This window comes from Mixophyes fleayi, chromosome 3 (assembly GCF_038048845.1).
Source record: "Mixophyes fleayi isolate aMixFle1 chromosome 3, aMixFle1.hap1, whole genome shotgun sequence".
In the NCBI taxonomy this organism is placed as follows: domain Eukaryota; kingdom Metazoa; phylum Chordata; class Amphibia; order Anura; family Limnodynastidae; genus Mixophyes; species Mixophyes fleayi.
Genome location: NC_134404.1, coordinates 178,441,028 through 178,455,587, shown reverse-complemented (window position 1 = coordinate 178,455,587; position 14,560 = coordinate 178,441,028). Strand labels below are relative to the sequence as shown.

Genomic DNA, 14,560 nt, shown 5'->3' with positions numbered 1-14,560 from the left:
CATTACAAACGCATCCATACAACCTTTCCACCCATAAATAATACAACAATTTAGGATTCAGTACTTTTTAGACAGCATTCCAGAGCCGCAACGACGCAAGCCCAACGGGGCGCAGCTGCCCGATACCTGCCTTCGTGCCCAGAGGAATCGCCGCTCTAATTCAGCTCCCCTACAAGCAACAATCCATTCCCGGCAATGCAGTGAAACGCATGTGCGTTCCAACGACAGGAAGTTCGGCATTTGGAACGCAAATGCGTTCCAAATGCCGAACTTCCTGCTTTCACATGCGTTCCACTGCATTGCCGGGAATGGATTGTTGCTTGTAGGGGAGCTGAATTAGAGCGGCGATTCCTCTGGGCACGAAGACAGGTATCGGGTGGCTGCGCCCCCTTGGGCTTGCGTCCGGGGCGGTCGCACCGCCGTCGTTACGGCTCTGCATACATACATACATGTATGTATACAGTCAGGTCCATAAATATTGGGACATTGACACAATTCTCATATTTTGGGCTCTATACACCACCACAATGGATTTGAAATGAAACAAACAAGATGTGCTTTAACTGCAGACTTTCACTGTAATTTGAGGGTATTTACATCCAAATCAGGTGAACGGTGTAGGAATTACAACGGTTTCTATATGTGCGTCCCACTTTTTAAGGGATCAAAAGTAATGGGACAATCGATTCAAAAGCTATTTCATGGACAGGTGTGGGCTATTCCCTCGTTATTTAATCATCAATTAAGCAGCTAAAAGGTCTGGAGTTGATTTCAGGTGTGACATTTGCATTTGGAATCTGTTGCTGTCAACTCTCAATATGAGATCCAACGAGCTGTCACTATCAGTGAAGCAAGCCATCATTAGGCTGAAAAATCAAAACAAACCCATCAGAGAGATAGCAAAAACATTAGGTGTGGCCAAATCAACTGTTTGGAACATTCTTAAAAAGTAAGAACGCACCGGAGAGCTCAGCAACACCAAAAGACCTGGAAGACCACGGAAAACAACTGTGGTGGATGACAGAAGAACTTTTTCCCTGGTGATGAAAAACCCCTTCACAACAGTTGGCCAAATCAAGAACACTCTCCAGGAGGTAGGGGTATATGTGTCAATGTCAACAATCAAGAGAAGACTTCACAAGAGTGAATATAGAGGGTTCACCACAAGATGTAAACCATTTGTGAACCACAAGATGTAAACCATTTGTGAACCACAAAAACAGAAGGACCAGATTAGAGTTTGACAAACAACATCTAAAAAAGCCATTACAGTTCTGGAACAACATCTTATGGACAGATGAGACAAAGAACAACTTGTACCAGAGTGATGGGAAGAGAAGAGTACGGAGAAGGAAGAGAAGGAAAGGAACTGCTCATGATCCAAAACATACCACCTCATCAGTGAAGCATGGTGTTGGTAGTGTCATGGCGTGGGCATGTATGGCTGCCAATGGAGCTGGTTCCCTTGTGTTATTGATGATGTGATTGCTGACAAAAGCAGAAGGATAAATTCTAAAGTGTTTCGGAAAATATTATCTGCTTATATTCAGTTAAATGCTTCAGAACTCATTGGATGGCGCTTCACAGTGCAGATGGACAATGACCCAAAGCATACTGCAAAAGCAACCAAAGAGATTTTTAAGGCTAACAAGTGGAATGTTATGCAATGGCCAAGTCAATCACCTGACCTGAATCCGGTTGAGCATGCATGTCACTTGATGAAGACAAAACTGAAAGGAAAATGCCCCAAGAGCAAGCAGGAACTGAAGACATTTGCAGTAGAGGCCTGGCAGAGCATCACCAGGGATGAAACCCAGCGTCTGGTGATGTCTATGCGTTACAGACTTCAGGCTATAATTGACTGCAAAGGATTTGCAAGTTTAAAGTAGGATTGTTTAGTTTGTCCCATTACTTTTGGTCCCTTAAAAAGTGAGAGGCACATAATCGTTGTAATCCCTACACTGTTCACCTGATTTGGATGTAAATTCCCTCAAATTAAAGCTGAAAGTCTGCAGTTAAAGCACATCTTGTTTGTTTCATTTCAAATCCATTGTGGTGGTGTATAAAGCCCAAAATATGAGAATTGTGTCAATGTCCAAATATTTATGGACTTGACTGTATGTACATACATACATGTATGTATACATACATACATACATACATACATGTATGTATACATCAGTGGCGGATCCAGGGGGGGGGGCGATCGGGGATATCAGGGACTTGCTGCCGACTTCTGCACAGTATGTGCAGGTCTGTTCAGTAGTGACAGTGTGCTGCCCGGCTGCTTTGATTGTGTTTTAAACACAATCAGAGCAGCCGGGCAGCACACTGTCACTGCCGAGCGGACCTGCACATAGTAAGCAGCCGCCGGCAGCCTTAGATGTCGGAAAGGGGGCGGGGCCTAAATCGCCCCGGGTATAGCAATTTTCTAGATCCGTCCCTGGTATGCATACATACATACATACATACATACATACATACATACATACATGTATGTATGCATATATATATATATATAAATATAATTATGTGTATGTGACAAAGGGAGTGGTTTTCCACATGCCTCTAAGAGAGGAATTGGCTATTCAGTTTGCAGGGGAAGGCTGCATGGAGGGATAAGTCCTTGCACAATAAAACTCCCAGGCAGAACACACACAGGTGGTCTGATGAGGTAATTACATCAAAGGGAGAGGATTTGAAAATAATACCTGCATATATGCAGCGCGGCCAATGACAAACAGTGGCCGGTGTCTAGAAAAGAGAATTGTAGTCAGTGTTAGGTTGCCTGGTGTCATCATAACGGACGTGTATGCTGATTTGTTGTGATGTAACAAAAGCATTGTTTACTCAGCAAGAAGGTGTTCGTGTATGCATCACCAGAGGGATGCCCTTGTCACAATATAAAATATATATATAATGTGATTTAGTATAGAGAAATATATGGTGAGACCAAAGCTTGTCTTTGAAGCGCAAAGTACTGTGTATTACTAAACTGAACAATATACTTTGAATAACTACAGTACTTATACTTGCTAAATATGTCCACCATGCTCTCTCTCATTCCTTTAGCTGGTTGCCATTTTAGGTGGAACGTATTTCCCTAACTATTGAAGGGTTTGAGTGACAGCTTCGCAGACTTGCTCTGTAGAAATATGTTATATTGATTGGTGGAGTTATACATAGCAATAGGAGGTGATGTTAAGTAACACATATGCTTGCAGCTTTTTGAGCTATATGAGATCCCACCAGGGCACTATCCTAATGTTTGAATAGACTTCCAGTTGTCTATAATATAGTGGGATATTTAATTTTTTTATGGAACTACAGTGGAATTTCAGGGTAACATTGAACAATGATTTTGGCTGCCATGGTTCTGAAACCTAAAAATGTTGGGTTTTGGGTGTAGAGGTCCATTAAAGTTAAATCTGACCAAATAATGAGAAAATATACATTTTTGGGCTTTCCCTAGGGGGATATGCATAAAAATGTCTTTTATAACATGGTTATTATTTATGATTTTTTTTTTATATAGTAATGACCTGTAATCTGTTACAAATAAAATGTTGTTGTTGTTGTTGTTGTTGGGGAATCACAATATGGAGGCACACAATGTGTTTGTAATACTAAACAGTGCCAGTGTGGGATAAATTTTGCTTTGTTCATCAATAAGTCAGGCTGTTTAGATTATAGACAACACTGACAGCTAATTACTGGTAATCGTAACACAACAAATGTATCCCAAGTTACGTGGATGAATGGCCCTATGTGGACTTCTCATCTTGTTGTCCTAAGTTGCACACTGCTTCTCACAGGCTATCTCGGTGTAGCCTGTCTCAGCAGACATGTACAGTATGTTATTATGCCAGTGTCTGTCTCTGGAACTAGAGCTTCTCCAGCACTCACTTGTGTTCCTGTGATCTGTTAATGATATCAACAATAGTCTTCACCAGGCAGGGGTTTATCAATTGGAGAATTAGATCCAGTGAATTCTGGAGTTCTCTCTTGATTTAGGTATTTTTCCTATTTATCAAAGCCCCCTGGTCAGTGAAGATTATCGCCGACAGAAGCCTTCGCTGGGGGCCTCCAGCAAAGATTTCCAGTGCAAAGTCTACTTGACATGTTTAAGCTACAAGATGGCTTTACCCGGGGACAGACATGTCTTTATTATTATTAAAATTGAGCATTTATTTATTTTTTTTGTTTCTTTTTGGAATTAAAGTTTTGTGGGGTTTTTTTTGTTCTTTTTTTAACTTTATTAATTTTTTTTACATCCCAAGTCCGGGCTTCCAGTGTGAAAGCACAGTGGCCTAGTGGTTAGCACTTCTGTCTCACAGCGCTGGGGTCATGAGTTCGATTCCTGACCATGGCCTTATCTGTGTGGCGTTTGTATGTGGCGTCTCCCTGTGTTTTCGTGGGTTTTCTCCGGGTGCTCCGGTTTCCTCCCACACTCCAAAAGAAACATACTGGTAGGTTAATTGGCTGCTATCAAAATTGACTTTAGTCTCTCTCTCTCTCTCTCTCTCTCTGTGTGTCTATGTTAGGGGATTTAGACTGTAAGCTCCAATGGGGCAGGGACTGAATGAGTTCTCTGTACAGCACTGCGGAATTAGTGGCGCTATATAAATAACTGATGATGGTTCAGGCATGTTCAGATTGACACCTGACTGGCTTGGACTCCTCTTACCCGCTGCTGTCCAGTGCCACCGGGAGCTGTGCATCACTCAGCTGCCCAGGTGACATATTGTTGTTGATAAATTGCCTGATAGAAGATTTTCTATCACTGCTTATCACAGCGATAGAATATCTTCTTTACAGACGGGTCTTGATAAATAGACCCTTAAAGCTGGGAAAGACCAATGGCTGTTATACTGTTTTGCTGGGTACACACCTCACACAGAAAATATGCTGCTAGTTTTCTAGCGTTAGGCTTTAATTTGCCATATGATATTACAGTGCAATAGCTGCTGGTTTGTAGAATTTAGCTGTGAAAACTTGCTAGCATCGCCATTTAGTTTTTTTTATGCTTTTATTATCTGTTAACACCACAAAAAAGCATAGTTGTTTCCCTCCCTAAATAACAATGACAGTGCATATATCTACCAATACTACAAATCATATTTGTTCCCTGTTTGATGGACAACAAAAACCCTAAATGATTAGAGAATAAATGAAAGTGAAGGAATCAAACCCAAAAGAAAAGCGGAAGACTGAAGGAACATTAACCTCACGGGACATAGAGTGTCCCAATGTATAAATGAATATTATAGCATATTAAATTGAAGGTTTTGTGATATTGCTTATTGTATCCATTTGCATACATATGATACAAATCTGGTTGCCAAGTTAACAGGCTTTATAACAAAAGTTGAGAACATAACATGTATCTCTGTGTGACAGTTGCCCTTCACTTCATGTCACTATTAGTTGGGGTTCAACCTGTTCTGTCATTATACTGCTGACACTATACAACAGGTTGTAGCTTACTGGCACTGGCTCCCATATGTCCTCACATCTGTGAGCGGTCAACTCAACCATCCCAGCAGTCCGGTCTTGCCAATGATCTTGCTTGGAGCATATTTTCAAGGAGAAAAGAGTGCACATCTTTTAGCTGTCAAAATTCTGTGTATCAATGCTAAGACTGTCTGTTTTTATTTCTGACAAAGCTGTATGGACGGAACCCAATTTAGGAAACGTAATTTATACATAAAGCCATAAAAGGAAACAAGCAGAAAAAATAGCATATTTTATAGTTTCTTTCTTAAAACGGTCCAGCTATTTTTATCGTTATATACCTGTTGGGTGTTATTTCAAAGCTCCCTATATTAGGTATATAATAAGTGCATGATTTGTCTTTTATAGTACCTATTATAATTATTTTCCCCACCATGTATTTACAGGGAAGTGCACATTTAATGCAAGTGCATACAACCAACTTCTTGTTATTTATTTTTTACAATGCTATTGAGTAGAATTTATAGTTATTTCTATTTGGATAATATTGTTTTCTTCTTTGTGGACAGATTTTTGTAAATAAAGTAGCTTTTGTTTATTCTCATTTTACAGTGAACTAGTACTACAGAAGCTCTACTTGCTTAATGTCTTGTTACTTCTAATACCGTTATATTGCTTGTATCATGTAATTTTACCTTACTACAATAAGTAGTAGTGTCATGTTCTCATCTGTACTAATATCTAGCCTAATTTTAATTTGTATGTTTTGCAGAGCTCCTCGGTTTAAAACGTTCCAGCAACAAGATAGCCAGGAACTTCTTCACTATTTACTGGATGCGCTACGTATTGAAGAAACAAAGGTAAATCTTTTTTTTTTTTTTTTTTTTTCAGAAATTGAAGGGTTGGCATTTAATTCTGAACTATTTTTGCCATGTTATGTGTGTATATGGTAAATCATGTTGAAAGGAGTCCTATGCTATATTGAGCCTCACCTTTAGCTGTTTAACCTGGTGTCCTGTAGGGTTTGATGTCTGTGGTGGTGACAGTATGCCTGAGCCTGGGGTCTGTATGGTTGTGGCCAAGGAGGAGGAGTGGAGTTGTTCTCAGGAACAAGAGTGCGTAGGTGGAGAAAGAAGCACACAGGTAAATACATCAAATATGTGTGCTCTATAAGGGAGGTGTGATCAAAAGACAAAAGGTAAACCTGAATAAGATGCGAGATAGTGATGGTTAACAAAATAAACAGAGTTAAAAATAGCAATGGAAGAAGAGAACCAATAATGAATATATTGATTTAATGGGAATAAAAATATGATAAGAAGATTAGTATAGGGGGAGATGGGCGAGAATGTGGAAGATAGGAGAACAAACGGTGATAGGAGGTATATATGAATAATAAAAAATAGTAAAAGAAATAGAAAAGCTAAACCATAGTGAAAAAAATTAAAAACCATGATTATAAAATGGTGAATGTAAATAATAACTTATGGATAATAAATGGTGAAAAATAAATCAAACTGTGTCATGATAGTCTGTCTCTTGTGTAGATGGTTCCACCTTTTTACCTTCCTCAGTGGGTTCTTTTGAAAGAACACACGTTGTACCTACCACTACAGCTAAGCACATTACTGCACCCTTTATTTTGCTGATCCTCATCTGCTTTCTTTTGTTACATGTGCACATACTCTCTGTATTACTACAAATCCATCTTCTTCAGTATACTCCCAACACATTAACAATTTACAGTAAACTAAATTTAAAAACATTTTCAATGGAAATCTCTAGTCGAATCCCAATATTTATCATGATTGGCAGGGAAACTTCCACAACAAGGCAGCAGCAGGGACTTACCTTTCCAAAGAAGGTGTCCTAGGATTTGATGTGAGGGTGATCATGTGACACTTCCAAAATCTGGCCAGTTAGAACCCAACAAGCCTTGGTATCTATTGCAGGGCTGCTATAGCTTGTAGTACAACAATAGCTAAAGAGCCACATATGGTGCAAAGGTTAGTAGTCTAGTAGGGATAATTGAGACCCCAGACCACTGAGCCCTTTCTTTCCCTAGATGCATGAAACACACCTCTAGATGAAATAAAATTCATCTATCCAACTTTTTTATTTATTAGTGAAATGCAACAAATGTCCGGGAAACTCACAAATTTAGAGTAGGTTTTCCAGACACCCAGGAGAGCTGTCGCAAGGAAGCGTTTAGCGGCAAAATGTGTCATTTTGGCCCCGCCAATTAAGTGGCACAATCACTGGGAGGGGGCAAAATGAAGTGATTTGCTGTGCCACGCCCCTTGATCTTTCCACCTTGGTTGGAAGTATGTTTTAAGGTATGTCAGTATTCATGTCTGTAACTCTGAGTGACACCAGCTATCTGCCTAAGTGAGAGCTTAATGGAAAGATAATTGTTTAAATTTACTCTATAGAAAAAAAGTGTTGGTTCCTGAGAAAGTCAAGCAGATCTATAGAAATAGAACTACATTTTAACATGTTAGCAGAAAAATTTATAATTTGAAAATTAAATTATTTGAGGAAATTTGAATATATTACCACAGCGCCTACTGCCACCCCTTACTGTCAGTGTCAACCTGTGGTTCCAGTGAGGAGGTAAGGAGCTGCTGTGTGCTTACAATGCAGTTGTGTATTATATATAATAATCATTATAATGAGATTACTAGTTTTTCCATAGTTGAAGTGAGATGATGAGTGTAAAGAAGACACCCTGATTAGGTTGTGTCTATTCTGAAGCACTAATAGATGCAGAGAGAACTATGTAATGGAAGCTAGCAGGTCAGCAGTTTTATATTCTGTCTACACTGAATCTATTAATCCTGGCTGTAGGAGAGAGCCATCCCAGTCTTCTATGTCTCATCAAGGTTTCCCATAATTAAAGTAAAAATAAAAAATAGCAATAATATTTAAATAATGTGATTAATGAAATATATAAGAGTATACGTTTTATTTCTGTTTGCATTCAATGCATATAAATAACTAGTAGAAAGATCTCAGAAAGTACAATTTGCAATAAAAAAAACCAAAGGAAACACATGCTTTCTTAGTCTATAACTCATATGAAATCAAACATAATCAATCCCAATATCCTACAAATAGAAAAGCTTATGCTATGTGTTCCTGAAGCTTTTCAGTCAGAAAAACAACACATTTATAAGCTGTGAAACACTCCACCAATGACACATCCTTGAAACTACACACATGGGTAACCTGCCCATTTACCCAAGAGCCAAGCAACTGGATCACTGTCAAATTTGCATGTATGCGTAGGTGGCGCTGCTCGCAACACAGGCCGATAGTAGTCATCTTCTGACTACATTTACCAACATGCCCAACAATGATCCATCTTGTTTTGTGGCCCCACAATATTGATAGATTGCTATTGATGCAGATGTCGCAGCATGTGTGACAAGCACAAGTCTCTGACAGTGGATGGTAATGATGTGCAGATTAGTGTATCTTCGATAAGAAAAGAATGTTATTTGCACGCTTCTCATATAATGAATGAAACAAAGGACAGTTCTAGAAATAGCACTTGGTACTCTGAATGCTGAGTTTATGCAGTCTTGGAAAAAGAAATGCAATTTTGTTATAAGAGCATGTGCAAGTCTTAATATAAATATTATGCAAACATGCTAAAAACACCACTGTATGTAATACTGGCTTTCAGTGCACCTATAGATATTAGTACGATAATTTTGTGCTCAGACAATACTTTTGTATTCTAAGTAGAGAACACTGTGGCTCTATTTTAAATATGCAGTGTTTATATAACAATATAAAATCCAGCACAAACATCACAAAATAGCAAAACAATGCCCAAATGCTGCAATAATTATAGCACCTTTAAGTCACTTTGCATTGTTTTGAATAATTTTTAAGCACTGTTTTTATAAATGGCTTTTAATGATTTTTATATAGGTGGACTTGGTGGTTTTGAGCTCTAGTAATGAGGTTTAGTTGAAATGTTAAAGAACCACCACTCTAGGTATCACTTATGTAGCGTCCTATTACATGGTCTGCTGCACCATAAATACATACCTTTTGATTTGAGTGCAAGAATTTTTTGAATTGGAGCCTATATCAATATGTTCAATTTGGAAACTATTGTACTTCCTTAATACTTTATGCAATCTAACGGTAGATCATTTAAGAAGATTCCTTTACAAGATCACATGCAGTTGTGTTGTAAGTTGTCTTCAACATTGGCTACATGTAATAGTAAATCCACCTTTTTCTCATTGGTTTTTGTTTTGCATCTCTATGTTCTGGCATTGTTTCATTAACAAACCTGCTAATAGCTGTATAGATTTAGTACACAGAGGTCACCTCCACGGTTTGTGAACTTGAGGAAAAGAATAGCTGGTGACCCCATTTATGCTTCCTGTGATCTTGACGTCTGTCAGAAAACTACATGCTAAACTTCTGCACTCACCCGTGCATGAGTCATTTGAAAACAGGCTTTGTGCCTGCATTCGAGACATTGCCAATAATGGTCAGATAAAGGTTGGATTCCACCCTCTGCCACAATTACAGAGCCTGTTTTGCAATAATGGTACATTAGTATGAGCATCCTCTTTATCACCCCAGGGCAGCACAGCAGGGGGAGCAGCACTAGTAAAAGCTCAGCTATGTTTTTATTTTTTCCCTAGCCCCCTTTCCATGGCAGTAGACGGTGTGACAAAATGAGGATGTCAGGTCTGGGGGTCTGTCAAAGCCCTTAGGCATCGACAGTTGTGCCGGTCTTATCCAGCAGTACCTTAGTTGTCGTCTATTGTCTTCCATGGGAACTCCACAGCTGTGAAGCATGCAATTGTAGTGGAGTGTCACAAACATGTGTTTCTTGATGTAAGAAAGCCCACAGCAAAATGCCTGCAACCAGGATGCGTTTAAAATCATTTACTCTCCTGTTGAGTAGTTTTCAATTTTCTGTTTTTGCTTACTTTTAGGTGTTATGTTAAAATGATGAAGATACAATGAATTAATTAATGGATAATACTATCAATAACAATAAGACCCTTGCCTTGTTTGAAATGTAGCATAGCCACGTTATTCAGATACAATCTATGTAAGTTACTCTGTTTTAAAGGCAGTGTGGTTTTAGCTGTGTGTGGTCATGTACATGTGCTTTACCTCCTTCCCTCCATATAACAGAGGTAAATGATTTTAAAAATGTCTTAATTATTATTTTATAATGCAATTCCTTAATTAGCTGTTTTGTTTGTGTCCGGGTAGGAACTGGACTTCCACAACTGATACATTTCTAAAGACCATTATTAATAACATTTTGAACATGACATACTTTTTTTTCTCTTTCCTTTTAATCTTTTTAAGTCATCGGCATAATCAGTTTCCTCTAAAATGTGGCAAAACTAACTAAAAAAATCATACATCATTTTTCTTAATATGCAGTATAATGGTTTGCATTGTTATAGGATTACTAATTAGGTACTGTACCTATATATGAAGATATTGATTAAGATATTGATAGTGTAATGCTATACAGTAATGCATAACTTATTAAGAAAAAATTAAGTGACAATGCAGTTGTGGAATATTTTAAAAATATATAATTAGGGATATAATAAGTACAAGACACATGCATCCAATAATCACATCCTTTGTCTTTTTCATAACTTAGCCATACACATTGCATTTGTTAAATTTTACTAGACAGTGTTCTATTAACATACAGTTCTCACTTTTGCACTGCATTTATAGGTGCCCTATCTCCATTGAGAGATGTTTTGGTACAACATAGAAATGAACATTTTAGTCACTTCTTAAAAAAATAAATAAGCTTGCACAATATACCATTTCATATTTCATAAATAAGATTTTAGGTTTGAGATCAACCTAATTTTCAAACAAAAATACTGTATTGTGCTTTTGATATTTAATACTGTGATATGGAAATTTTTGCAATTGAACCACTGATACATGTATATGACATATTTTTTTTGTTAACCCATTAAAAACGACCAGCTTAATTACTCATTACTCACTCTTTGTATCCCCATTTGAGCTCGTGTTCTGGTTTGGTTATAAACATGCAGCGTTTTACAAGCGCACAGATGAAATGATGTCACTAATATAATGTGCTAATCATTTCTATGATTGTTCAACAATGCAGGCTATAACTGTTACTGCTATACATCTCAATCTAACCTACCCCCACCTCTGTTTATGTTTGACCTAAAAAAAAGTGGTTTAACTCGCTAATCCCACCAGAGGGGGTTAATTATAGCCTTAAACCCCTTTTAGGTTATTTAGTGTAGTGAATTGCCTATCGATTTGTCTCCTTAGTGAATTTTTGCTGCTAAAGTTAATAGAAGAGGTTATACACTAATGGATAATAATAACTTGAGACATATTTTAATAGTCCAGCTTTGTAATCAGTGCAGTTTTCGTTCCAGACAAATGCAGGGTTTTTGTATCCACAAATAACACAGCACCAATCACCATCAGCATTGGAGGAGTGAGACGCTGTTTGCAGGGGATTAATCTGCAGTGCAGCTGGAGCACCATTTTTTTTTATTTGAAAGGATAGTGTGGTCTTTCATTGAAGGCTAAGTGCTAAGCCACTAAAGTGTTTAACTATAGAGTTACAGTTGCACTGCAAAACACTCTTATTTAAGGACCTTTCCCAAATCCTTAAAATGCCATGGGTTGAGGATTTCCAAGCTCGTGCGTTAAATTAATTGACTATGCCAATAACTATCAAGCATGTTCTCAGGCAAGGAAATCCTCAAAACATGACCTGCAAAAGTCTTTCATATCAAAATTATCTATAATATATATATATATATATATATATATATATATATATATATATATATTGTTTTGAGTCCTGATTGTACCTCTTTTCTATTTGAACTACACTGTCTCCATTTCTGTCTAATTTTTTTTTTAAAGATCTTTTTTTTTTTTTTTTGAGCAGGCACAAACTAGACAACTATATGTCTGCATATATCTGCACATAAATATATAGTACCTGGTAAGAACACTGGATTGTGCTATGGAAAAGTGTGTATTATAAATTGCCCTTGGTATAAATCCGTATAAATCACATAGAACACTACTTGCAGTTGATACTTTTTTTCATTAAATATTGTCAAGGGCTAATTCTCATATGGATATCTATTCTTTACAATGGCATAAATAATAGTAAGCACAATGTTTCATAAATCCGATATGCATGTAGAATATTGCATCAGGTTTATACTAGAGACAATGAAATATGTTCGTCAATTAGCACATGAAGGATAAATATATAGGACATGGAGGTTATGCTTCCTATGCATGGTATTTTATCGGGAAGACAAAATGTTATGCTCATATGTGTACATTTTATATATATATATATATATATATTAGAGATGAGCGCACTCGGATTTCCTGAATCCGAGCCCACCCGAACGTTGCCGATCCGAGACAGATCCGGGTATTGGCGCCAAATGAAAACTTGAAACCGAGGCTCGGAGCCATAATCCCGCTGTCGGATCTCGCGATACTCGGATCCTATAAATTCCCCGCTAGTCGCCGCCATCTTCACTCGGGCATTGATCAGGGTAGAGGGAGGGTGTGTTAGGTGGTCCTCTGTCCTGGTAGATCTCGTGCTGTGCTGTTTAGTTCTGTGCTGTGCTGTGCTGTGCTGTGTTTTGCAGTATCATTCCAGCGGTGCTGTGTGCTGTGCTCTGTCAATTTTGAGTTCAGTGGTGCTGCTGGGTCCTGTGCTGTGTCCTGTTCAGTCCAGTGGTCCTGTGCTCTGTGCTTCTAAGGGCATAGTTATTTCCCCAATATTCCGAAGTGTTTAAAAAATTAAAAAAAAGTTATAAAAAAAAATACAAAAAACTAATTAAATTTTTTTTTAATTACAACAAAATTTGCAAAACCAATCCTGCAGTATAAGCCCATTGGTACTGCAATATTACCAAGTTCACACATTCAGCAGTAAAAGTCGAGTGGTACTGCAATATTACAAAGTTCACACATTTAGCAGTACCAGTGGTGCTGTGTGCTGTGCTCTGTCAATTTTGAGTTCAGTAGTGCTGCTGGGTCCTGTGCTGTGTCCTGTTCAGTCCAGTGGTGCTGTGTCCTGTGCTCTGTGCTTCTAAGGGCATAGTTATTTCCCCATTATTCCCAAGTGTTTAATAAATTAAAAAATAGTTATAAAAAAAAAATACAAAAAAATAATTTAAAAAAAAATTAATTACAACAAAATTTGCAAAACAAATCCTGCAGTATAAGCCCATTGGTACTGCAATATTACCAAGTTCACACATTCAGCAGTATAAGTCCAGTGGTACTGATATATTACAAAGTTCACTGATTCAGCAGTATAAGTCCAGTGGTACTGATATATTACAAAGTTCACTGATTCAGCAGTATAAGTCCAGTGGTACTGATATTACAAAGTTCACTGATTCAGCAGTATAAGTCCAGTGGTACTCTCCTGTGCCGCATATAATTTTTAAAGGCTTTCCGAGTGTGTATGGCTTAGGGGTACGCTCTCTTGTGCTACATATAATGGAAAACCAAAATTTGGAGGATAAAGTAGGGAAAGATCAAGACCCACTTCCTCCTAATGCTGAAGCTGCTGCCACTAGTCATGACATAGACGATGAAATGCCATCAACGTCGTCTGGCAAGCCCGATGCCCAATCTGCTAGTACAGGGCATGTAAAATCCAAAAAGCCCAAGTTCTCAAAAAATATCAAAAAGAGAAACTTAAAATCATCTGAGGAGAAACGTAAAGTTGGCAATATGCCATTTACGACACGTAGTGGCAAGGAACGGCTTAGGCCCTGGCCCGTGTTCATGACTAGTGGTCCAGCTTCACCCAAGGATCTAAGCCCTCCTCCCCCCCCCCCCTACAAAAAATTTAAGAGAGTTATGCTGTCAGCAACAACAACAAAACAGCAAATAACTCTGCCTCTAAACAGATGACATCACAAATCCCCAAGGTGAGTCCAAGGGTGTTGGTGGTTGTGAAGCCTGACCTTCCCATCACTGTACGGGAAGAGGTGACTCCATCCAGCATTTGCAGCATGCCCTCTGTATATGCTGGAAGGATCACCCACAGTCC

The 14,560-nt window shown here is 38.2% G+C and overlaps 1 protein-coding gene across 4 annotated transcripts in view; it reads left to right on the top strand.

Annotated features, from left to right (window-relative positions):
• The window catches only part of USP45 (ubiquitin specific peptidase 45), a 127,073-nt gene that overhangs the window by 65,029 nt on the left and 47,484 nt on the right, over positions 1–14,560 (top strand). For all 4 annotated transcript variants that reach the window (XM_075202829.1, XM_075202828.1, XM_075202826.1 and 1 more), the window contains exon 9: positions 6,227–6,314. In XM_075202829.1, coding sequence (XP_075058930.1) covers positions 6,227–6,314 — 88 coding nt within the window. The remainder of the gene's footprint in view (positions 1–6,226; positions 6,315–14,560) is intronic.